This window comes from Rhinolophus sinicus, linkage group LG06, assembly GCF_036562045.2.
Source record: "Rhinolophus sinicus isolate RSC01 linkage group LG06, ASM3656204v1, whole genome shotgun sequence".
Lineage (NCBI taxonomy): Eukaryota > Metazoa > Chordata > Mammalia > Chiroptera > Rhinolophidae > Rhinolophus > Rhinolophus sinicus.
Window position 1 is genome coordinate 154,666,252 of NC_133756.1, and position 25,769 is coordinate 154,692,020.

Genomic DNA, 25,769 nt, shown 5'->3' on the forward strand with positions numbered 1-25,769 from the left:
ATTCTTATATTGGGTTTTTGAGTATAATCTGTGAACTTTCCCTCAGAGAGTGGTAACTTTTCTATTATGTAACATGAGTGTAGGGATTCTCCCAACGATAGAAGTTCAGTGTAACTGAACCAGGGAGGCTTGGGTATTTTCACAGACAGTCCTTAAGGAAAGCAACGATTCTCACTGTGGCTGCTGCAGTAAAACTGATTTTCAGAATGGGAAGATCTGCCTAACACTCTGCAGTCCACCGCACCTGTTCTCCCCCTTCTCCCATCTGCTTTTCTCTCAGCGCTTCTCCATTACCTCCCAACCAACACATTGCCTGTTTATTATCGTTTTGACACCGTTAGGCATTCTAAAGTTGGCTAAGCTTGTTTGAAACGTTGAGGTAAGTACAGAACTTAGAAGATGTGCTATTTTACTAGTGCGTTTTATTGTCTTCAGGTCGTTGTTACCCATTTTTGTGACAAATTCCTTTGAGAACCCGATGATGAAAGGTATTAGCACAGCTCTGGGAAACGGGGACATGTGGTCAGGCAGTGAGATGGGCATCGGTATCAGGAGGATATGGAAAATGTCACGGCTCTCCTTGCATTGTTGTAAAGGGTAAGGACTCATGTAAAAATGCCAAATGCTTGATAATCATTTCTGAGGGTGTCAAGTCCCAAAGTCTTCCATGGTCATGTGATGCTACTCAGAGTACATCTTCTACTCAAGTTTGTGGTGATGATTTACTATGATATTTAAAAGTGATCTCAGGTTTTTGGGGTTTTTTTCTTTTTTGGATTTATAAATTGGGAGCATGTTTGTCAATCTACCATACATAATAGATAGGAGACCCCAGTAGATTAATGATGTGAATGTGTTTTATAATCAGAATAGTACTAAAACAATCAGCTAAATATATTTTAAGAGGTAACAGAGAAAGTTCAATTAAAAAACACTCTTAAGCCCCCACATTGTACAAGGCATTGGGTTTGGGACTAATGAGAATAAAATGCTGACAATATGTAGTTTTCAAAGACTCTTATTCCAGAAAGGAAGCTAAAGGAAGCTTCACATATAATTGAATTTAAGTACAGTATGTAACATTATAGGAAAAGTTACAATGGAAGCCTGTAGAGGCAGGAGAGAGAATTTCTTTTATCACAAAGTAATCACCGAAGACTACCAGAGGAGACTTGAATTTGAAGAGTGGCTGTAGGAAAGTATAACATTGACAAGCTTATTTGCGACTCCTAAGGATCCTATGAAAACATTTACTTGTAAAGATATATGTACCCTACTGTTGATTGCAGCACTATTCATGGCGGCCAACATATGGAAACAACCCAAGTGTCCTTTGAGAGATGATTGGATGAAGAAGATTGACACATATACACAATAGAATATTACTCTGCCACAAGAAAAGATGAAATACTGACATTTGCGACATGGATGTATGTTGAGATTATCATGCTGAGTGAAATAAGTCAGATGGAAAAAGTTGAGAGCCATATGATTTCACTCATGTGTGAGATACAAAACTAAAAGCAACAAACGAACAAGACAAGTAAAAGCTCACAGACACACACAACAGCTAAGTGGTTACCAGAGGGTAAGGGGGGAGGGGATGGTAGAAGAAGGTAAAGGGGGTCAAATATATGGTGATTGAAGGAGATTTGACTTTGGCTGGTGAACACACAATGCAATATACAGATGATGTATTGTAGAATTGTACTCTTGAAACCTATATAATTTTACTAACCAATGTCACCTGAATTAATTTAATTTAAAAATACAAACAAGCCAGAAAAAAAAAGAGTTGATATGAATAATTAAGAAACCACAGGTGAAATGTCCAGATGAGGAATACTTATTTTTCTTTGTTTCATAAAATCACATATCACACCATGAATTAATTCCTTTATGTTTTGCAGATAAACAATTTCACACTCACCCCTTCTCCTCATTCATGAAATCATGCAGCTGAATAATAATGTGACTGAGTTCATTCTGCTTGGGTTGACGCAGGATCCTCTTAGGAAAAAAATAGTGTTTGTCACTTTCTTGTTTTTCTATTTGGGAACGTTGTTGGGTAACTTTCTGATTATTACTACTATCAAGACCAGCCAGACACTTGGAAGTCCAATGTACTTCTTCCTTTTCCATTTATCCTTATCTGATACCTGCTTCTCTACTTCCATAGCCCCGAGAATGATTGTGGACGCCCTTTTCAAGAACACCACTATCTCTTTCAGTGAGTGCATAGTCCAGGTTTTTTCATTCCATTTCTTTGGCTGCCTGGAGATCTTCATCCTGATTCTCATGGCCCTTGACCGCTATGTGGCCATCTGTAAGCCCCTTCACTACATGACCATCATGAGTCGGCGGGTCTGTGGTGTGTTGGTGGCGGTGGCCTGGGTGGGGTCCTGTGTACATTCTTTAGCTCAGATTTTTCTGGCCTTAAGTTTACCTTTCTGTGGTCCCAATGTAATCGATCACTATTTATGTGACTTGCAGCCGTTGTTGCAACTTGCTTGTACAGACACCTATGTGATCAATCTACTCCTGGTGTCCAACAGCGGGGCCATTTGTACAGTGAGTTTTGTCATGCTGATGTTCTCTTATATTATCATCTTGCATTCTCTGAGAAACCACAGTGCTGAAGGAAGGAGAAAAGCCCTCTCCACGTGCATCTCCCACGTCACCGTGGTCGTCTTGTTCTTTGGTCCTTGTATATTTATATACACACGCCCCGCAACCACTTTCTCCATGGATAAGATGATAGCTGTGTTTTATACCCTTGGAACACCTTTGCTCAACCCTCTGATTTATACCCTGAGGAACGCAGAAGTGAAAAATGCCATGAGGAAGCTATGGAGCAAGAACTTGATTTCAGATGGCACACGATGAATGGAAGTTTTCATATTTCTTCAGAGTTTGATTGATGTAGAAGAAGTCCATAGAGAATATTATCTTCTTATTGTGCAGGTAACACAATCCTAACTTGGGCATGAGAATTAGTTTCTTCAGGAAAATAGGCAGTGTGAACACATTCACTAGGTAGTGTCGAGTCATTTTTAAGTAGAAGAAGATACAGCACCAGGTACAAACAGCCAAGTAAAACCACCGCTGCGTCTCTGCCTCTCTTGCCTGCCTAGTGTCACTGTGGTTTTGATCTGGTGTTTTCACTGCCCTTCTTCATGTTGACATCTGGTGTTCTCTGTTTATAGTTACACTTCTGCATGCTTATATCCATAGCCTGTCAGTTTTTCCTTCCTAATGATTTATTTATTAGACACTCTATTTTCATAATATCTGACCATGGACCTTCAAGTTGGTTGTTCTTCCTGACTCAGGAAAAGGCACCAGATTCAATAATAGTAGGATCTTTGTAGTTTAAGGATCAATTTACATAATCTAGGTAATCTCCCTTCTATTTCTTGGGATTACATTTTGAATTATTTCCATGTTTACCTAGATGCTTCTAGAACAGTGACAGAACACAGTGAGAAAATTCACCCTTTTGAGGGAGTCTTTTTTTTTATCCTAGGAAGGTTTTTGACTATTGTGGTCATATTCAATATTCTTTTTGTAAAAATTCCCTTTTTCTCCTAAAATGATTCCTTCAAATTTGGGGAAGTATTATGTTTTTTTGAATCATACCAATTAGAATAACTTATCTATAATATTGAGTTATGATTATGGCATAGGTGGCCCAAATTAAGGTAGATATATTTATGTGGGCTAGAAATAAAAGTACAATAGTTGATGGTAGGGAATTTAAAAATAATAACTAATTCAACAAAAATATTATAAGCCAGATAATTTTTAAGCTTTGAAACAGAGTTACATAACAGCTATGAATTATTTTAGTGAGTTTTGAAACAATCCAGAATGGAGAGTAACTTGAGAGAGACTGAGATATTTGGATGAATAATATATTAATGAAATTGAGCTGGATACTACCTTTTGTCACCATCTGTCAATACCACAGTCTCTAATTACATTATCACTAAGAAAGTTTCTGATTTTGATTTGTTTACTTATTTGTACACAAAGTCTATATATATATATATATATATACACACATATTTGGCACTTCTATTTCTTTTTTTAATTAAAGTTTATTGGGGTGATAATGGTTAGTAAAGTTACATATGTTTCAGGTGTACACTTCTGTAATACATCATCTATATGTGTTTACCACCCAGAGTCTGTTCCCCTTCCATCACCATATATTTGATCCCCTTTACCCTCATCTACCACCCCCTCCCCCCTTACCCTCCAGTGGCATTTTTATTTCTATTTATAAATTACTAAATTATATTAAGATGGCTAGATTTAATTAAATTTATTTTATAAGGAACTTTAGAATTTCTTTAGCTTGAGAAATGGTAATCTATGTCTCTGTGTAGGAATGGAAATCTGTGAATTCCACAGAGAACTTTAGTGACATATATATATCACTCTTTTTTTCAGATTTTGTAAATTTCAAGTTTAATCCATATCGAACAGTTTATCATTGATCACGGCTGCTGCAGTTGGATTCTGCTTTTGTAAGGTTTGCGCAGTAGTAGAATCCAGCGGGCAAAGTTTTAGTTGAAGTTTTCTTCTATTTCAAAGCAAAAAAATATGAAAAGCAGTGCCTACTGGATCCAATTTAGGTGCCTCCCCAGATACACTCTATGTAATATGTCTGATGGACATGTTTTAACATAGAGATCCCATGGCTAATGTGGCCACATCTCTTCCAGACAGGGATTATGATCTTATTCTGGTCCCGAATTTTATAATAAAGATGATAGAGCTGCACAGATGACTGAAGGTGCAAACACACCAGGATTGTTTTTGTTGAAGTCAATGTTCTGATAGGGAAAGAGTAAGACTCTGAGATCTAAAATAGACCCATTTGTGTGGGGAAGAGTGAGAACCATGAAGTCACACATCTTGCATTCTCATGGTTCCTCTCCCTTGGAAGAGAGGAAAGAACAGTCCTCCTTAGCCTAGACACCATGCCATCCCCTCCTTTGAAGAAGTTGTCATGCAATGATATTTGTTCTCCTCATGAGCTTTCTTTTAATCCTTATCACTTCCAAACACGTAACCAGGGCAAGTCGCAGGAAAGTTCAATCTTGTTCTAGGAAGAAATGATACACATGAAGGAATTGCAGGACATGCCTACTGTGGACAAATGTGAGCCAGGGGAGCATTTGACCATGAAAATGGATCTTGAAGGTGTGGCAAAATATGTCTGGAGTTGAGGTCTGTCCCGATAGGGCTTTTTCTGCAGACTCAAATCATTGGAAATGCCTCATTGAGAAACTCTGTTGATGGCTTTACTCACAGAACTATTTGTTAAATCTGTGGAATGAACTACAAGGCAGAGCTACTAAAAGTATGAAAGACCTAGGAGTCAATTTTTTATCTTGGGTATAGGCACTATGTTAAAAATCTGTACTGTTCTTGGGTATGGTAGCTTAGGAGTGAATATGATTTTGAATTTAATTCATAAATAAAAGCTCCTAATATAAATTGTGTGAAGAAATTAGATCCCAAATTTTCTAGTTGGGGATTTTTTAAAGTATGTAAATCAGTGTGTCCATATTCCAGTGAAGATTAAAAAAACACCAACTAAAAGAATTGAGAACTGACCGACATGACAACTGTCATGTCATAGCAATATGACATGCATTTATTTATTTTAATGTCTGTTTTTCTAGCATACATCTTCAGAAAGATATTACTTTAGAAACCTATTTATTACAAGTGTTCTTAGATACTTGTCTACATGCATTACAGAATGGTATACTTCCATTCACTGATCAGCCAGCTTAATAATGCCATGGAGAAGACCACTGCAAAATCCATGGCCTATACAATAAGCATTTAATTCCTGTGCATGCGTCTTTGTGTAAGCTGGGGTTCAGCTGGTAAAGGTTGGGCTTGACTAAGCTTCATTTCAGACCTAACAGTGGGTTCCAATGTACTTCATGTAGCTCTGATTTTTCTCATGGATAAAATAGAAGTGGTATCTTAATCTTTGCTGACACTGAAATTTTATATTCTATACATGTGATGTTTCACTGTACCATTGACTATTATGGAAGTTCAGTGTTGTATGTCTCTCTCTACCTTGTGGTACACTTACTTGTGGATTTTTTATAATAAAATTTTAGAATAAAGACTATTTTGAAGATTTGTATGAAATGGTGAGGTCTCATTTTACTTCAAACAAAACAAAACAAAGCCAAAACAAAACATAGCTGATCACCATGCAAATATTGGATATATCAGAACACGATCAAAATGAGTCATTCCCACTTAGGTACTATAAAAGTGGGAAAAGAAGGGAGACTTGGACATGTGATAAATGTTTTAATCTCCTGGATATGTTTAAATGAGAAAAAGGAAGACCTATGGAGGCAGGTGACAACTATCTTTACATATTTAATTGAGCAGTGCATGGAAACATGTTCAACACGTTTTATGCTACACCAGGGGACAGAAATACAACCATTAGAAAATACAGGGAGACATATTTTCAGTTTTCCACTATGAAGTAAACTAATTTATTTATCTGGAAAATGAGAAGGGTTGCCATTTATTTTCAGCAGTGAAGGCACTAAGCAAAGTCACATCTTCCATCTTTTTTTTTTTTGTAATTAAAGTTAATTGGGGTGACAATGGTTACTAAAAGTACATACAGTGTTTCCCCAAAAGTAAGACCTAACCAGAAAATAACCCCTAGCATCATTTTTCAGGATGACATCCCTGAACAAAAAGCCCTAAAGCGTCTTTTGGAGCAAAAATTAATATAAGACCCGGTCTTAGTTTCGGGGAAACACGGTAGGTTTCAGGTGTACAGTTGTGTAATACATCATCTATATATCACATTGTGTCAGAGGGTAAGTGGGGGGTGGGGTGGTAGTGAGCTTAAATGGGATCACATGTATGGTGATGGAAGAAGAACTGACCCTGGGTGGTGAACACATCTTCCATCTTGTAACAAGGTTTTAAAACTACAAAGCTGGCAGCCAATGTTGTGATCATGCATCTGTGAATTAAAATGATGTTGTTAACCAGACTTCGCTGCACTGAAACTGGGAAGAGTCTCACTTCTCATGATTCTTGGTCATCTTTTTACAAAGAAACAAGAGGTTCTCTGAGTTCCTGTGACTGGGATAGAGTCTGAGGAACTTTTGTGAATCAGAATAAGTTTATAAAGTCACTGGTGGAAACTTGGATACTTTTTCATATCTTCCGCTTGGTCTTTGAGAGTCATGAACCTGTCAGCTTCTACCTTCTTAGGGACTTCTGACCTCTAATATCACTAAAATTCCTGGATAGTCAAGACTTCAGTGCAAAGACATAAAGGAGAGTATTGTGGAGAAAAAGATTATCAAGTGGATTACATTTATTTGTTTCCCAGTTTTCTAAATTCAGTTCAAGTTTAGCTCCCTTTGTGTTGGTTAGCAGAACAGATGGGGGTATATATCCAAAGGTAGGGCTTTGGTATTTTATTGACTCATAGGCTTCTTGTGCTCTAAGAACATCAAGTGTTATTTAGTCCCAGTGTTTCCAAATTGAAGTTCCCACATGTGCCATTGGCTATAAAAATTACCAGAGGACCTTGCTACAAAGACAGATGTTATATACCCCTTATCCCTGGTTTGCTAGATTGGAAACTCTTCAAATACAAACTCTTAGAATATATTATCTGTTCAAAAATCTCTCAAGATCATTCCAATGACCAGCCAAGTTTGAGAAGCACTGATGTCATTATTTTAAAATTGAGCAAATGCAGGCCCATGGAGACCCAATGAGTATAGGTCCAAGCTGGGCCAATGAACGTATTTGTATGGTTCCAGGGCAAGGATTTCTTAATTATAACTTCTAATCCAGATGTCTTGCTGTCTTTTGATCTTTCCTTTCTTTAATTTTGTGACTTTATCAACAACAGAGATAATGTTTAAAGCACTATGTACAGTTCTTAACATAAAGTTCACACACTCACACACACACTCACAATAACTTGGCAGTAACTTGAATAATCAGATTTGTGGAAAAGACAGTGGGATAATTGCAGAGAGGTACTCAGTGCCATGTTCATTTGTTATAGAAAAATAAAGCTCAGATCGTATGAAATGAAGGAGTATCACCAGGGCAAACATCAGTTCACACTAGAAAGGCATGTTTGTTTGTTCAGAATGAGTCTTTCTGGAATGCACAGCTGGCAATCAGGTTAGGTTAGTCAGGAAGTGGTGACAAATGGCTCCCTGTATTCAGCAGACTGCTTGGTTTGAACATTGGAGAAAATACGGTTCCCAACCATGCATTTTAGCAAATTCTATTCACTCTGTTGATTGAGTCCTAGTCACCTATTCACCACAGATGGATTTATTTTCATTCAATTTCTTTAGTTTTTCCTGTTAATTGCTTTACATTAATAGGGATAACAGGCTACAAACTACAAGATTAGCGTCAGCAGAAGCATATTAATGGGATGTTACAATTAAAAGGGAGAAATTGGAGGCAATTTTTTTCAATATCCTTATTGTTTGGGTCAAAAAAAATATGCGTCCTAGAGAAAGGAAAAGCTTTTTTTCCCCAAGACCAGAGGATGAGAACAAGTGCTTTGTTTTTTAAGCCTTTGTTTTGTCTCTTTCACATTCTGCACACACTTCCCCTTCCATTGTAACTTAACTGGATTTAATTTTCACTCTGTTTTGGAGGACTTTTATCGAACTGCTTTAGTTCTGATCGCTGTTATTCTTTTGTTCATACAACATATACATAGCGAGTACGTAATATATACCAGTCACAGTTCTAAACACTAGAATACAGCCTTAAGCACTTCACAGGACTCTCATTCTTGGAAGGAAATGGCAAAAAGGCAAAAATAGGGAGGAGAAAATAATGGTGCTGACTATGATCATGCTGAGCTTCTGAGATTAATAAGATTTTTCTGCCCTAGATATTTCAGAACATGATCTCATTCTGAAATATTAGAACAAATAAACTAATGATGGTGATGAAAAACAATACCTTGCTCCTGTAGAATGTGTTATTCTCCCATTTGTTCCTCCCATGAAACCTGTGAAGTTGTTGGTATTGTCTTCATTGCACAGATGAGAACATTTGAGATTATGCAGTTTAAATTGTTACTTCCTATTATTTATCACTAGCTTCTCAGAGAAAACCTTCCTGACCCACAGTTTCTTCATTGCAGTCTTTACTTCTGCATTTCTCATTGTATAAATCAGGGGATTTAACATGGGGGTGATAATGGTATAAAATACAGCCACCATCTTGTCTTCTGAAAAGGTAGTGTCAGGGCGCATGTACATGAAAGTACAGGGACCAAAAAAGATGATGACCACAGCGATGTGGGAGCCACAGGTGGAGAGAGCTTTGCGCCTGCCGTCTGGTGACTGTTTTCTCAGGGTCACTAGGATGACAGTATAGGAGATTAGCAAGATAACAAAGCTCCCCAGAGCGATGGTACCACTGTTGGCTGTCACCACAACACCAACAACATATGTATCTGTGCAGGCAAGTTTCAGCACAGGGTGGACATCACAGAAGTAGTGATCGATCTCATTGGGTCCACAAAAGGGTAGTTGGACAACCAAAGCGACCTGGATAATGGAGTGTAAGAACCCACCTACCCAGGTCCCCAGCAGCATTTTATTGCATTTGTCCCGGTCCATGATGGTCATATAGTGTAGAGGTCTACAGATAGCCACATAACGATCATAGGCCATTACAGTAAGGATGAAAATCTCAGTGCAGCCAAAGAAATGCACCCCAAAGAGTTGCAACATGCACCCCTCGTAGGAGATTGTTTTGCTTTTGGCTAACAGGTCAACAATCATCTTAGGAGCTGTGACTGAAGAGTAACAAATGTCCACAAAAGACAGGTAGTTGAGAAAGAAATACATAGGAGACTTGAAAAGGTTGCCCGTGTACACGGTCAGCATGATGAGCAGGTTTCCCAGGAGAATGACTGTGTAGAAGAAAGAGAACACCACGAAACACACTTCTTCAACCTCTAGGTTCTCAGAAAGACCCCAGAAAACAAATTCTGTTACATTGTTTATGTTTTCCATGGAATTTGTCTAGCGGGCCAAGTTCTCAAGACAATTAAATTATCTGAAAGGAAAACATAACAAAGACCAACATTTATTTCTAACTCAAAACACATGGATAATCACAGTAGCTGAAAATAGAAAAAACAAGTACTTACTGTTGGTTGGCATACACTCTTAAAGCAATTGAAGTGCACATATTCTGACCATCTTAAGTCAATAGGATAGCTCATTCATTCACCTCTGATGAGGGGACAAAGTCCAGAGAGAGAAAGTATAATCCTCTTAGTCATATATCTAATCAAGAGTCTTACCTCCCTCACTTTCTATTAAGGTTTTTTTCATCTGTCGCTAAAGATTTACTTAGTTCTTATTCTGTATAACGCACTCAACCTAATTTTGAAACAACTTCTGTGTTTGGGGATATTGTAACATTTATATATCTGGAAAAGTTCCTTCTTTTTGACACAGAAACAAAAACATCTACTCACATTTTCCCTTCTGAATATTACCAGGAGTGTTCAAGTAGTTGGGCCTGGCTGAACTCTGCAGGTTCTGAAACTTCTAAAACTCTGACTTTGTGTACATGAATTTATGGTCTGCTAGTTGATAGCAAGTTCTTATAGTCAAGAGGTTGTGCGCTGTAGTAGAAAGAGGACCAACATTATACAACCTGGGTTCTGAAAAAATGGTGCTACAACTCCAGATACGTCATTTAGCTTCATGCGGCTTCTGTTCTCCCATTTGTGAAATGAGGAGGTTTTAACTTCACTGTCATCTATCATTTTAACAATTATTTCTACGATGAAATTAAATAGATTCTGTTGACCTGGAATAGCCTTAAAACCCTGGTAAGGAAGCAGAGGTAATAGAGGACAAAGCTATAAAAGAAACCTCTGGGGACACATTGAGACCTGATTGATTTGAAAAGAGGGGAAGTGAAGTTGCTGGTAATTTCTCCATCTTCAAACTCAGCGTTTGAGGATTCCCCAGGAAATACTTTGCTTTTGTATTCTAGACATTTGTCTGATAACTTAAAAAAAAAGAAAAAGACAGACAAAAAGGAAGGATTCTACCCTTCATCTCACTGTTTCTTCATGCATCATTTTAAATCTTTCAAGTTTTATGCTAGTTTAAATTAGGTCTACATCTTAGGATGAATTAAACATTTCTGGAAGAGGTCATCATTGAAAGATACCTTAAATGGGTTTAGGAAGAGAAAAATGTTTAATTTAAATGGTTGAATCTTCAGTGGTGAAATTTCAGGCACTCTAGTGAGGTCACTATGTGTGGAAAGGGGTATGTGAAATAGTTTTGATTAAAAGGGTGTACAAGTTATCCATCAAACCAAGTCACAGATGTAAACGATTCTTTTAGTTATAAGTTCGAATAAGATTACACAGTGTCTAGGTATTAATTAGGAATTTTGTCCAGCTGAGACCACATTCCTTCAAGCTCTGGCAAGTTCTGTGCTTGTAACACCTACTGAACTCTGTGCTCTCAGCTCTCCTTTTGCAGCAATATTGTGCCTGGCACGTCTAGCTTTGGGAAACTGTGGGGCTGTGTTTCCTCAGGTCCATATAATAGAGTTGACAGAAAGTCATTATAGGTGTACCGTCTCTTATACAGTACAAAGTAGTGATAATAATAATAGTGATAAGTGCAATAATAACAATTCAAATGCAGACTCAAGCACATCCCCCTGCTTTTACACGCTCATTCTCCTTTGGTTTTTCCTTCTGAATTTAAAAAAAAGAAGAAAAAAAAGACTTTTCCAGCGAGAACCCCTCAATTTAAGAGAGCTCAAATCATAGCAGTTTTTGACAACTGTGAATTGTGTTGCTTGGTTTTCATCAAGAAGAAACTAGTATTTAAACACAAGCCTGGGAACTGTGCCTCCGTTGTCCACACCATAAGCTTCTAGAAGAATTTTTCCTTCTCCTTGAATCAAGACCCATCTCAAAGAATTCCTTCCTCCACTTTCTGAGCATTTCAAACATGATAGTGTCTCAAGTTCCTTTGAAAGTATTCCTATTTCTTATTCACAGTCATGCTACGCTATCTCAGACATGTCTAGATACACTTTGTTATCTTATCATCCTAATAATTTTATTCTCCCCTTATTTCTGAGAACAGGGTCTTGCAATTACATTACAGGTTTTCAAAATGCAACATTTTGATTGAATTCCCCTTTTTACACACTTTTTCTATTAGTTTTAGAAGAAAAAAATAAGCTCACCAGTCTTGTAAAGGGATTGGGTTTTGCTTTATTTTCCTCTCTCCTGACATAATTTGAGTACCGCTGTCCAAAATAAAGTAAGAATGATGCTCTGAGAATAATTACTACTAGAGAACTGCCGATCCTAAAAATTCAAAGGCGGGTACAAATCAAGTCTTCATTATTCAGGTTCTGTCTCTCACCTACTGAGTTTGCCATTTCACAGTATCTTTGGCAACAAATGGTCTTTTCTCTATTTCTTATAACGTCTCTTCAAAGAGAATGATGCAAAATGTTAATGACCTTGGGGATAGCCTTTCCACTAGTTTCCCTCCTTAAGCAGAACCACATCAGGGAACTAACAATGAGTTTTAATTTCCAGATGCCCTTTCAATTTGTTAAAAAATATTTAAAATTTTTCTTCATTTGCTATATTGGAAACAGAATGAATTCTTACATTTAGGACCATAACACTAATCCAAAGCATTTTGGTAAACAGAATTGTTTTATGATTGCTATTTTGTTCATTGAATTAATATGCTTAAACATACATAAAATTATAAGATATTTAGTATAATATATTAAAATATCTCTTTTTGGGGTATTACTCTCTTGAATTTTAATCGTCCTACTCTTTTGAAAGTTCCATTTTATTGGAAAATAGTGGATTCAATAATGCTCTTGGAGTTCCCTGCTTTTCTTTAATTGAATCTCTGCTGATTTCTGGAGACATAGGTGGCAAGTTCACTTCCAGCCGATACCTGGGGTGAAGAGTGGTGTAGGCTTTTATTCTTTTACTGTCTGTTTGTTAACCTTTAAGGTTGACTCTTGACCACCAATATTCTTTCTTATTCATTTCCTATTCCTACTGTGCCCTTTCTCTTCATTCTTGCTGTTCTTTCTTTTTCCTTCCTACCTACCTTCATATTATCTCCTTCTTCCTTTTTCATACAATATCCGAATGCCATACTCTTACTTGTTGAAACTGTTAGAGGGAACATATGAGCTGCCTACCACATGGTAGTAAGCACAGCTGATTTCTTGATCTCACTGGACTTTTTAAGAGAAACTATGTATTTCTTTTCCAAACAATCTGTAAATAGCTAAGAAGAGGGGAAACTGTATCCATCTATTCCCCTGTCTATCCCACTGGCCAAAGTTCACCTCCCAGTGGGCCATTTTCTCTGCAGTTTCTGGCCATGTCACTGGATCCTTCCTGTAGTTACAGGAAGGAGACGACAGAGTCCAAATTAGTATCAGGGCATTCATAGCAGGAGGCCAGCTTGAAGGGAAAGCCATTGGACATATCTAGGTTACAGTCATGTCACACAGTACCTGCCACCTCAGCAACAAGAGAGAATCTCTGGGGGAAGGATTCCAGAAGTGCCCACATGGGTGTGAGCCAAGGTCCTATCAAGCCAGGCCCCTGCTTGACCTAAAGATGGAGAATAGTTCCCATGTCTTCATCTGTGTTCTCTTTGTATCATGGTGAAGTGCAGGCCATTGCTAGGGCAGGTCTGGCTATAAGCAAGGCAAGTACAGAAACCTGGGTGACATGTAATGAAGTCCAGTCTAGTTCACAACTTATATGTATTTGTATTTTCTTTTTAAAATTAAATATATTGGGGTGACATTGGTTAATAAAATTATATAGGTTTCAAGTGTACAATTGTAGAATATATCATCTATATATTGTATTTTGTGTTCACTACCCCAAGTTAATTCTCTTTCCATCACCATATATTTGAACCCCTTTTCCCTCTTCCACCAAACCCCTCGCCCCTCACCCCTTACCCTCGGTAACCACTAAACTGTTGTCTGTGTCTATGAGGTTTTGTTTGTTGCTTTCAGTTTTAATCCCGCATATGAATGAAATCATAGCATTCTCAACCTTTTCTGTCTGACTTATTTCATTTAGCATGATAATCTCAAGATTGTATTTTCTAATGATATGGGGTCTTATTGGAGAATGAAATACATTACCTTTTTCCATGAAAGGAAAGGAGATCAGAGGTACAAGTGAACTTCTTCAAGGCAGTGGCGGGGTGGCCGGTTATCTCAGTTGGTTAAAGCATGGTGCTAATAACACCAAGGTTGCCAGTTCGATCCTCCTGCATGGGCCATTGTGAACTGCGCCCTCCTTAAAAAAAAAAAGAAAAAGGCAGCGGCCATTTCTAGTTTCCTGAGAAGTCTTACAGTAGGTTAGAAAAGCAAGCTGTGTTTCCTACTGTGGCAGCTGTTCTCAGAGCGATAACTGACACTCATCAACTTGCTCCTCCAGTCAGCTGGGCTTGATCTCCCTCAGTTGCTCTCAGTTGCATAACTTCTCAGGCGACACTCACCTCCACCTCAAAGGGATTTGACTCTTCCTTGCTTTGCCCTTGTCAGTGAATCCTACTGAAGACTAGCAGTTTCTACCATCACATAATAAATGATTTGGAGTAGCACCCTTACGTACAATATGTTATTTCCCATCATGTGTTGTGTCTCTTTCCTAGTGGTAAGAGATGTGAATAGAAAACTTTTTGTCACTGCTGTTCAGGAAGTCTCTGCATCCCCTAGACATAGAACTCCTAAGAACTCCACCCTGTGACAGTCTCCTGAAATTCCACAGTTTATCTTCCACTGTCTGCCTTGTGTGAACTGAGTGGTTATATAAATTACCTATTGCTGTGTACTGACAAACAGCACTAAGCCAAAAATTAGTGGCTTATAACCACAAAATTTAATTCAAATGTGAGTAGTTTGGAATCACAAAACCAAAACTATGGGGCTGGCTTAAAAATAGACACATAACTCAATGGAGCAGAATGAAGGGCCTAGAAATAAAACCTGAAACATATGGTCAACTAATAGTTGACAAAGGATTCAGGACTATTTAATGGGGGAAAGAAAGATGCTGGATAAACATGTGCAGAAGAATAAAATGGACCCTTATTTTACACCACTCACAAAAATTAACTCAGAATGTATTTATGACTTAAATGTAAGACCTGAAACCATGAAGTTCCTAGTAGTAAAAGGGAAAAACTCCTTGGCATCAGTCTTAGCAATAAGTTTTTGGACATGACATCAAAGGCACAAGCAACAAAAGCAAAAATCAACAAATAGGGCTATATGAAACCAAAGGCTTTGGCACAACAAAAGACAATCAACAGAATGAAAAGTCAACTTATTGAATGAGAGAGTATTTGCAAACCATCTACTTGATAAGGGGTTAATATCCAAAATATATAAAGAACTCAGCATCAAAAAGCAAATAACCTAATTCAAAATAGACTAAGATACTGAACAGACATTTTTCTAAAGACATTCAAATGACCAACAAAGGTACATGAAAGGTGCTCGAAATCACTAATCATTAGGGAAATACAAATCAAAACTGTAATGAGATAATACCTCAGGCCTGTAAGCATGACTGTCATCAAAAAGACAAGAGATAAGAAGTGTTGGAGACTGAAAGTACAAGATCAAAGTGCCAGCAAGGCTGGTTTCTAGTGAGGCCTCTCTCTTTGGCTTATAGGTGGCCACCCTGTCACTGTGTACTCACATGGTCTTTTTTATGGTGGGCGGAAGAGAAGGGAGGAGGAGGGGGAGAAAGAGAGAGAGAGAGAGAGAGAGAGAGAGAGAATGCTACAATGGAAATATCCTTGTAATCTGCACATGAATCAAGAAATAGAACACTGCCATCACCTACAAAATCAAAGATATGTCCCTTCCTGTCCTCACTCCTTCCCTTCCCCTAGAATGAGTTATCCTCCTGACCTTTATTGGTAATATCAGCCGTTCTGGTACCGTAGGCTTAGTATATATCTATCTTGTTAGTTACAGAGTTTCCTCATGGGTAAAATAAGGACCCAATGTCCACCCCATAGGGTCCTTGTGAAGATTAAATGAGAACACTTCATATATGATCCATAGCAAACCCTCAATATGCATTTATTAGGATTTATTTTGCTCACACAGCACATGAAAATTAGCTCAATCTTTGGATATGGATGTGACAAGAGAAAAGGAAGAAAGAAAGCCGTACAGAAATGCTATAAGTACTTGGGGGGATTAAAACATGATAAACTGAAACTTTTCTTTTTCAAATAATTTTTTGAAAAATTTTCTAAATCCATACAAAATACTATTAAACATTATACGTTATTATTGTTTGTGAAATCTACCTAATACTTAGAAATAAACTAAAACTCATTTAAATTCTCTCAGAGAATGCAATAAAGACATTTTTGGAGGAGACATGAAGGCCACTGGCTACCATAAGGATTAGGTCTGTTTTTTACTCCTCATTTAGTTTATAAAGGTTATAAAAAGGATAAGGTTTTTAAAGCAAAAGCACCTCAAATTTGTCTTCATCACAAAATTCTCTGAGTAAAGTTCAGGGGAATTCAGTCACTGGAGCCCAAGAGGAGTGTCTAATGACTGAGATTCCTAAATTGCAAGCAAAGTTAATTGTGGCTTGCATACTATTTATAATCTAGGTTCTATTGTAGCAGCATGCATTTCTGATAACTTGGATCTAAAGGAAATCCAGTTGGTGAGCTTATGATTTGGGAAGGTTATTCCAAACATCTTGCAAGGAATAGTCAATGCTCTAGAATAAAATGCAGCTTTACAATGTATTCTCTCTACAATGAAGTTGCTATGTAGCTAATCATGAGCCTGGACCTCTCTAAGAATAATTTTAGTGCTGAAAATATAGGTTGTGATTTGACTTGTTTGAATATTAAAATTATTCCACTTGTCTTGAAACTGTTGCTCTGAGCATAAGACCTCTCATTGCTTATGTGACCATTGGATGAGTGACAGGTGTCAGTTATCAAAATGATACAAGGGTTTTTTGTTTGTTTTTGATTTTTCCCCTATGAATGGCTATGAAACTATGCTGAGTGAAATGTGAATTCAAGAAGTTGAAATGACATATTCTGAATAACAGGTTTATGACCAGAATTTCAATGAGGAAAGAGAGACAACACTGAAAGGAAGGAATAGGAATAAATTGACAATTGAAATGGAACCCATGTATGGTGAACTATTTCTCCTTTCTTTCCAATTTCCTGCCTAAATGTGTGATATCAGTTGAATATATTTTTGCCTTCATTGTATAAATACCAGATTTGCTACTAGTTAAAGTAAATACAAGCATCTTCTCTGAATTTCATAGACTGGTTTGTTTTGAGATTAGGGCACGATAAACTCAAGGCGTCGGCAGTTGGGGCTATGATATGACATTCTAAAGGGACAGGCAGACAGTGACAGAAAAATGATGCCTAGCTAAATAGCAAATTTCAAATAAAAAGAAATCATTATCTGAAATTTGTAAAAAAAATTAACAAAGCATTGATTAAGTATAACAGCGATTCACTAGTTACCAAGAAAGTGAGACAACCCAAATAGAAAGGACAAAAAAGCTCCCTGCAGTAACCGGTACCATGCTCACTATTTTCTTCTCCAAAAAAAAGTTGGCTCAAGAGTTAAGTTAACTAAGGACCCTACGCAGATCACTAAAAGTCAACTGGAAGTATCTCAAATCTTGAATCTCTGTTTACCTTATCTCTATTCACTTTGTTGCCTGCCCCTTGTTGCCTGTAATAATTGTGATGGTAATGATTTTGATTATCGAATATTTTATTTATATATTATTTGAAATCATTGAAGTGATTTATTTTAATCATTCAACAAACATTTACTGATTATTGGTTAAATGAATGGTAGCCTGTATTTGACAAAATGTGGAACAAAGGTAAACTAATTGGAAATAGTTTTTGCGCCCCTATCGTGTACTAGGTGACGTACACTTTATCTAGTTGATTCTCCCAACAGCATTGGGAGATAGATGTACTCATCAGCAATATGATGATTTGAGAAAAGACAGTATTTGCCCCAAATCACACAGATCAGGGAGAAGTGGCTAGAATTCAAAATTAAATTTGTGTAAGTGTTTCTTAATATTTCAAGGCAGAACATAAGACAGTCTCTCTACCTTTGTGGAATTTAGGTTCGTGCAAATTAAGGGTGTATAGAGTTTGCTTTGGCATAGATTGACAAGTGAAATATTGAGGTCAGTGAGACCCATTGTTTTAAGTACTAATAGTATGAAATCTTTATTGAGTACACACTCTGCATCAGAAACTGTGCTAAGGGCATAACGTTTGCTACGTGAGATGTATATGATTTTAGATCTTGACTATTACTTCTTGGGTTAATTAATTTCTTTATGACTCTCTTCTTTTGTAAAATGGATTTACTATTAATGTTTACTTCTTAGTATTATTGTGAGGATTAGAAAAAGTTAATGCCTATAAGCTGTTTAGAGGAATGTTAGGCCCATGAGAATGCTGAAATTGTAAGCTAATATGAGAGTGAGTAGACTACTGATAATGTAGTTAAGTAACCTACTGACGTCATGTGGTCATTCAAAACAAAACTCGAATATAAACCCAAGCAATTTCATTTCATTATGTTCCAGGTTTTTCAAATCTTTTAACAATAGTAGAGAGTCCAAGGGTTCTGCAAAATTTTAACTGAAGCATATTTTATAAATCATTAGATTTATCATTTTAAAGATAGAAACACTAGAATAAGTGCATACGAGCCCCTAACGTGAATGTAGAGCTGTAGCAGAGAATAAATTACAATCCGTTTTTTTCTAGCCATTGTTCTTCCAGAGGGAATATTTGTGGCAGAAGTGGCATCACTCCTGTCTGAGAGTGTGAGGAGATTCAGTACAATTTATTCGTGTATGTGAGTGTAACTTTTTTACTCTTTATGAATGGGCTCCATATGTAGCAGACAAAAACAGATTGAGTTAACACAGCTTTGTTTGATTATGACCCATTATTTTTATATAGACTTAGAGAGTTTGGCTTAATTTGTTATCTCTTTGTCGTTTGCATATCAAAATTAGAATGGCTGAAATGGTTCAAAGGCAATAACTTTAGAGGTTATCTGGTTTTCCATGAAATTAATTAGGTAACTGAAAAAGTGGAATTGTTAACATAAATTTATTCTGTTGCTTTGACTCTACATAGACTCAGAAACTCTGCTTTCAAATTCTGGTTTACTAAACACCAGTTAGGTGTTCTACATATACTTTATCAGAAAAGCCTCAACTACTTTTTCCCTCTCTAAAGTATTATTACTCTTAACTAAATACCATACTCATTTGCATACATTTTATATTTTTAAATATCTTCATACATTTTTAAATTTGAAATTCATAACTGTGATTTACTTAGGAGAGAAATTATTTCTCTATATTTTAGATAAAGTGTTAAAAGATATAAAGTTAGGAGTTCACAGTTAAAATTGATGACTGAGTCAAGAATAGAAAGTAGAGATCTTCTCACACTCTAAAATTGAGAAGCTAGAAACGTAGGTGGTAGTTCATACATGGTGAACCACAGGTGTATGGGGAAGCTGAAATGAAAAAGAGGAGATTGAACAGAAGGAAAATAAAGCATTATCTGTGGTCTCAAGAATGGAGAAAATTGGAGATTCAAACATATATTTAGTAAAATTGTTTGGTTAGAAGATCTAACCACATGTAATTCTCAGGAAAATTAATTTTGTGTCAAATGAAGACAGAATGATTGGCTTTGCCTGAGTATTCTAACAACCTTAGTTTCTCAGGGGCCTAATTGAATGTATGAATCAAAATTCTCTTGTTTCATTTTGGAGGAAGAGGAAGGGAAAACAACTCAGGTGGCTGTTATTTCCATTTACATGATTAAAGTAATGGTTTGTTTATGTCCATTCAAATGAACAAGCAATTACTTTAAGAGTAAATTCTAACACCAGTATTTTAAATATTTTTAAAATAGTCTATTTATTTATAAGTAAGGACATAGTTACATGGTATGATTGAAGGTATGAAACCTGACTTTTCAGTGGCTTCTCTAGAAGCTAATACTAAATCTTAAAATTGCACCATAGAGATAAATTTCATTTGTTTTAAAGCTCTATTGCAATGGAATGTTTTATTTGGAAGGTGACAATTAATTTGTAAAAGAGAGTAATAAGGAGAGAATTTAAAAATCAACTGATGAGATAATATAGCTACAAGATTAGGGCAGAGGTATATCACAAATTTTAAGAAAGTGTGATGAGTATTACTGATAGAACTTGGGGTCAAAATTTATAGTAAAGAGAATTGGATCATGTGGTTACCAGTTTTGCATTATTTTTTTCATCAGGACTGAGACTCAAGCTAAATTAGTAGAAACTATGGTCAATCCCTACTGAATTGCCTTCATTTTAACACATCACGTCCTATTGGTTTAATATAATTAATAAATAAATTCAAATTACCCTTATTATTCTATATATTTTCTATATACTTTTAATTAAAATACCTCTCTTTAGAACTAGGGGGTTTGACTAGTAGATCTCAAAGTTTCCTTCTTGTTCAAAATAATTTTATGATTTTAAAATTGCATTCTCTGGGGTGGCCAGTTAGCTCAGTTGGTTAGAGCGTGGTGCTGATAACACCGAAGTTGCTGGTTGTTTCCCTGCATGGGCCACTGTGAGCTGCGCCCTCCTTAAAGAAAATAAAAATAAAATAAAATTGCATTTTCTATATGGGAGTCATATTTAGTGGACTTTTATTGACAACTTTAGATTACTGATTTGGTAACACTGACATTAAGAGAAAATCAGCAATGAATACTTCTGTGGTTAAAAATCAATGCCATTTATTGATTTGTTTGAATTTCATGACCCTTTTGTGACAAAGTCCTGGAAGGTTTCCTCATTTCACAAATGAGATAACTTGAATTCAAAGAAATAAAGTTATTGCTACCCTGATTCACATACTGGTATAATAAGTAATAGATCTTGGGTCACCCAGTTTGTCTTCACAAAAACCTTTTCCTACATACTTCTTATAAACTTTTTCTATGAATTATGCAGTGTCAAGATTCTTTATGGGTTTGGAAAAGGGCATAAATTGGTCAAATATAGAAAAGAAATTCATACTCTGATTCAAACCGCTAAGAAAAAATTGACTTGCAGAATATGATACACTGAGTCAAGAGCAAAACCATGAAGGTATAACTGCCATCTGCTCCTCTTTTTAAATTTTAACTACTGCTTTATTCTGCCATTCATTTAAGTATATGATTTTTATTGACATCCCTATAGAAATGTTATACTTCTATTATAAAATATCAGCATTGTACTGTCACAAATCACTAAGAAAAAAGTAAACAAGCAATCAAAAAATTATGCAGACCAATTGCATGGGCTTCTTGCAGAAAGATTTTTACCTTCCACTATGTAAATATAGATGTATCATTTTATAAATCTTTAAATAGTTTTCTATATCATTGTAAAATTATTTTGAGATAGTATGAATTCCACTAGTGATGGCTGTTAAGTTTTATATTCACTTCTATATCATTGAACAAAAACTTTGTATGACTTACACTCATGTCTTTAACAAATCTGAGTTTGAAAGGATCCAGAGTGATGTCCTTTCCAAGGACTTAGTTGTATATTCCTTTAGAATTGGAAAATATTTGGCAGCTAACAATAATTAAAAAAGAAACATTTTTTAAATTAAAATTTATTGGAGTGACAATGATTAGTGAAATTACATAGGTTTCAATTGTACAATTTTACATATCACATTGTGTGTTCACCACTCAGAGTCAGTTCTCCTTCCATCACAATATATTTGATCCTGTTTACCCTCATCTACCACCCCCCTCTCCACTTACCCTCTGGTAACCACTAAACTATTGTGTATGTCTGTGAGTTTTTGTTTCTTTATTTGTTTGTCTTATTGCTTTGTTGCTTTCAGTTTTATATCCCACATATCAGTGAAACCACACGGTTCTCGACATTTTCTGTGTGACTTATTTCACTTAGCATAACATTCTCAAGATCCATCCATGCTGTCGCAAATGGCACTTTCATCTTTTGATTGATTGAATGCATTCATTTTTATTAATGTCGAGATTGAATATAATGCCCTGAAAGACCAACATACAAATCATTGTGAGACTATTTAGAAAAAAAGAATTATTAAAATTGAATATTAATTTGGGAAATTATGTCCTTTAAACGTAACTTCATGATGTTAGTATTATCAATATTCTTTATGAACATTTCTGACATTGACTTATTATTATTATTATTTTTTTAACAGGACTTTATTGTGGAACAGTGTGTACTTCCAGGACTTTTCTCCAAGTCAAGTTGTTGTCCTTTTAATCTTAGTTGTGGAGGGTTCTGTTCAGCTTCAAGTTGTTGTCCTTTCAGTCTTAGGTGTGGAGGGCGCAGCTCAGCTCCAGGTCCAGTTGCCGTTGCTAGTTGCAGGGGGCACAGCCCACCATCTCTTATGGGACTTGAGGAATTGAACTGGCAACCTTGTGGTTGAGAGCCCACTGGCACATGTGGGAATCGAACTGGCAGCCTTCGGAGTTAGGAGCACGGAGCTCCAACCGCCTGAGCCACTGGGCCGGCCCCTGACATTGACTTATGCATTATGTCTTTTCAGAGAACTATTAATGCATTTTTACTGCCCTGGACCATGGAAAATAGGAGTAATGTCACTGTGTTTATTCTCTTGGGACTGTCTCAAAACAAGGACATTGCATCCTTTGTTTTGTGTTATTTTTACTTTGCTACATTGCTATTTGGATGGGAAATTTGCTCATAATGATTTCTATCACATGCAGTCTGCTAATTGACCAACCCATGTATTTCTTCCTTAATTACCTTTCACTCGCCGACCTTTGCTACACATCAACAGTGATGCCCAAACTAATGACTGATTTACTGGAAAAAAGGAAGACCATTTCCTACAATAACTGCATGACACAGCTTTTCATCCTTCACTTCCTTGTGGCATAGAGATCTTTATCCTCACGGGGATGGCCTATGATCGCTATGTGGCCATCTGCAGGCCCTTGCACTATGTTGTCATCATGAACAAGCAAAAGGGTAACACGATCATCATAGCTTGTTGTACTGGGGGATTTATACACTCTGCTGGTCTGTGTCTTCTCACCATCTTTTTACCATTCTGTGGTCCTATGAGGTAAATCATTACTTCTGCGATGTGTATCCTTTGCTGAAGTTGGCTTGCACCGACACATACAGAATTGGTATCTTGGTAACTGTTAATTCAGGTCTGATTGCTCTGGTGATTTTTGTGATTTTGATGGTGTCTTATTTTATGATATTTTACACCATCAGGGCTTACCCTGCAGAGAGCCGTACCAAAGCTCTTTCCACTTGCAGTTCTCACCTCACAGTTGTGGTCCTGTTTTTTGTGCCTGTCTTCTTTATTTATATTAGACCAGCCACAACTTTTCCAGAACATAAGGTGTTTGCTCTTTTCTACACCATCATTGCTCCCTTGTTCAACCCTCTCATCTACACTCTCAGAAACATGGAGATGAAGAATGCTTTGAGGAAAGTATGGTGCCAGAAACCATTTTTGATTGGAAGGCAAATCAACTGAAAGTCACTTTCCCTCCTCATTACATACCCTATTCAAATGGCATTTGCTTGACTTAAGTTTACTAAACCAGGAACTTTGCTATAATAAAAATAATCATAGACAGTGGTGTCAGTTCATTAATATTATAATTTACTTTAACACACTTTCTTTTTTGATCTGTGTTTCTTATTTACAGCTTCCTCTAATAATTTGAGACATCATTTCCTTGTTCAAGTTCTGTTATACTTTTTGATATTTTCCCTTTAGATTTTACATATAAGTTTCTAACTAGAGTTCATCTTTTAATCTACCTGTTGTCCGGTTCCATGAATAAGTCTCCAAATGTACATAAGCTACACTCATATTGATCCTCCTAGACCTAGAGGGTCCATATAACCTTGTCATCCTCTCTGTGTTCTCATCAAAAAGGAGTATCAGAAATTTAAAATCGTGTTTTTCACACAATTCCTGACTGTCTACAATCATCACAACAATTTAAAAAGCAAAAGTTGTCTCTGTGGGGTCTAAACAATAAAAATATGTAATAAATAATGTTTATGAAAATTGGAAGTTTTTCTATTGATTTTAATAAAATCATGTCAAAATCAGAAATTTTAATAATTATAGAAAAATTTGCCAGAAAAATCCTCTTTCTGTAGTAACAAAGTGGTAGTATTGATAATAAATGGGGTAGCCATATAATTTATTGTCCAAACTGAGCTGCACTTGAGTATAAAAGAGGGGGTCTACTTATAATTATATAGAAATAATAGACATTAAATGGGATTGTATCAGAAGAGTAAGATGTCTGGCTACTTTGAAATGTCTGAGAACTATGGCGTTGTAGAATCTTCACTTACTAGTACTTGGATTTAGTGGGATGGTAAAAACAAATGTAAATGCTGGTGCTGAAATTGCTTGATCTAGAGCATGCTTAAATTTATTTTTTCCCATTACCATCAAAATGAGAACTACAAGTTTCTTGTTTGTATAGAACTTCTGTGTATCTAGATAGCCATAGAATTGAAGTCTTCAAATAATTGATTAAATCAAAATTTTATTAATCATTTAATAAAATAAGACTCATTGGACACCATAAAACAACAAGATGGAATGGAGTAAGTCATTGTATTGCACAGGTGAAGGAGAAAAAGTGAACACAGACTGAATACATAGATGAATACATAAATGGAAAGGCAAAATAAATGTCATAGCACAGTGTATGATGAAAATTTTTTGAGAAGTTCAAATGGAGAAATATAATTGGAGACTTATCCTTAAAAGGACCATGTTTGGAAGACAGCTGTGCTCACCACTACACCCACGGTAAAGGGGGTCAAATATATGGTGATGGAAGGAAAACTGACTCTGGGTGGTAAACACACAATTCAATATATAGATGATGTATTATAGAATTGTACACTTGAAACCTATATATTAATAATTTTACTAGTGAAGTTGAGCATATTTTCATGTATCTGTTTGCTGTTCATATGTCTTATTGGGGGAAATATCTGTTCAGGTCCTCTGCCCATTTTTAAATTTGATTGTTTGTTTTTTGTTGTTGAGTTGTATGAGTTCCTTATATATTTTGGATGTTAGCCCCTTATTAGAGGCGCTGTTGGCAAATACTTTCTCCCATTTGATTGGTTACCTCTTTCTTTTGTTGATGGTTTCTTTTGCTGTGCAGAAGCTTTTTAGTTTTATATAGTCTCATTCATTTATTTTTGCTTTTATTTTCCTTGCCTTTGAGGTCAAATTCATAAAATCCTCTCTGAACCCAAGGTCCATAAGTTTAGTACCTATGTTTTCTTCTATGTAGTTTATTCTTTCAGGTCTTATGTTTAGGTCTTTGGCCCACTTTGAATTAATTTTGGTATGTAGTGATAGATGGCAATCTAGTTTTATTCTTTTGCACGTGGCTCTCCAATTTTCCAGTACCATTTATTGAAGAGGCTTTCTTTTCTTCGTTGTATGTTTTTAGCTCCTTGGTCAAAAATTATCTGCCCACATATATGTGGGTTTATTTCTC

The 25,769-nt window shown here is 36.3% G+C and overlaps 3 protein-coding genes and 1 non-coding gene across 5 annotated transcripts; 3 read left to right on the forward strand and 1 right to left on the reverse strand.

Annotated features, from left to right (window-relative positions):
- Positions 1–1,953: 1,953 nt before the first annotated feature.
- Positions 1,954–3,397, forward strand: OR4C16 (olfactory receptor family 4 subfamily C member 16). Of its 2 annotated transcripts, XM_074337157.1 has the most exons (2): positions 1,954–2,866; positions 3,381–3,397. In XM_074337157.1, exons 1-2 carry the CDS (start codon positions 1,954–1,956, stop codon positions 3,395–3,397), a joined length of 930 nt encoding a protein of 309 aa, XP_074193258.1. The 2 variants fall into 2 exon arrangements, with proteins under 2 accessions (XP_074193258.1, XP_019575260.2); XM_019719701.2 differs by lacking the exon at positions 3,381–3,397 and having other exon boundaries at positions 1,954–2,886.
- A 1,835-nt stretch (positions 3,398–5,232) lies between these two features.
- On the forward strand, positions 5,233–5,362 carry LOC141572575 (small nucleolar RNA SNORA18). Its single transcript, XR_012497899.1, has one exon. It is a non-coding gene; the product is annotated as a small nucleolar RNA SNORA18 (small nucleolar RNA).
- A 3,775-nt stretch (positions 5,363–9,137) lies between these two features.
- On the reverse strand, positions 9,138–10,100 carry LOC109439401 (olfactory receptor 4S2). The gene has a single exon (XM_019719702.2). It carries the CDS (start codon positions 10,083–10,085, stop codon positions 9,138–9,140), a length of 948 nt encoding a protein of 315 aa, XP_019575261.2. The 5' UTR covers positions 10,086–10,100.
- A 12,722-nt stretch (positions 10,101–22,822) lies between these two features.
- On the forward strand, positions 22,823–23,758 carry LOC109439524 (olfactory receptor 4P4). The gene is given in 4 exon segments (XM_019719846.2): positions 22,823–22,883; positions 22,886–23,134; positions 23,137–23,325; positions 23,328–23,758. Coding segments are annotated over 4 exon segments (930 nt in total).
- The last annotated feature ends 2,011 nt before the right edge of the window (positions 23,759–25,769 follow it).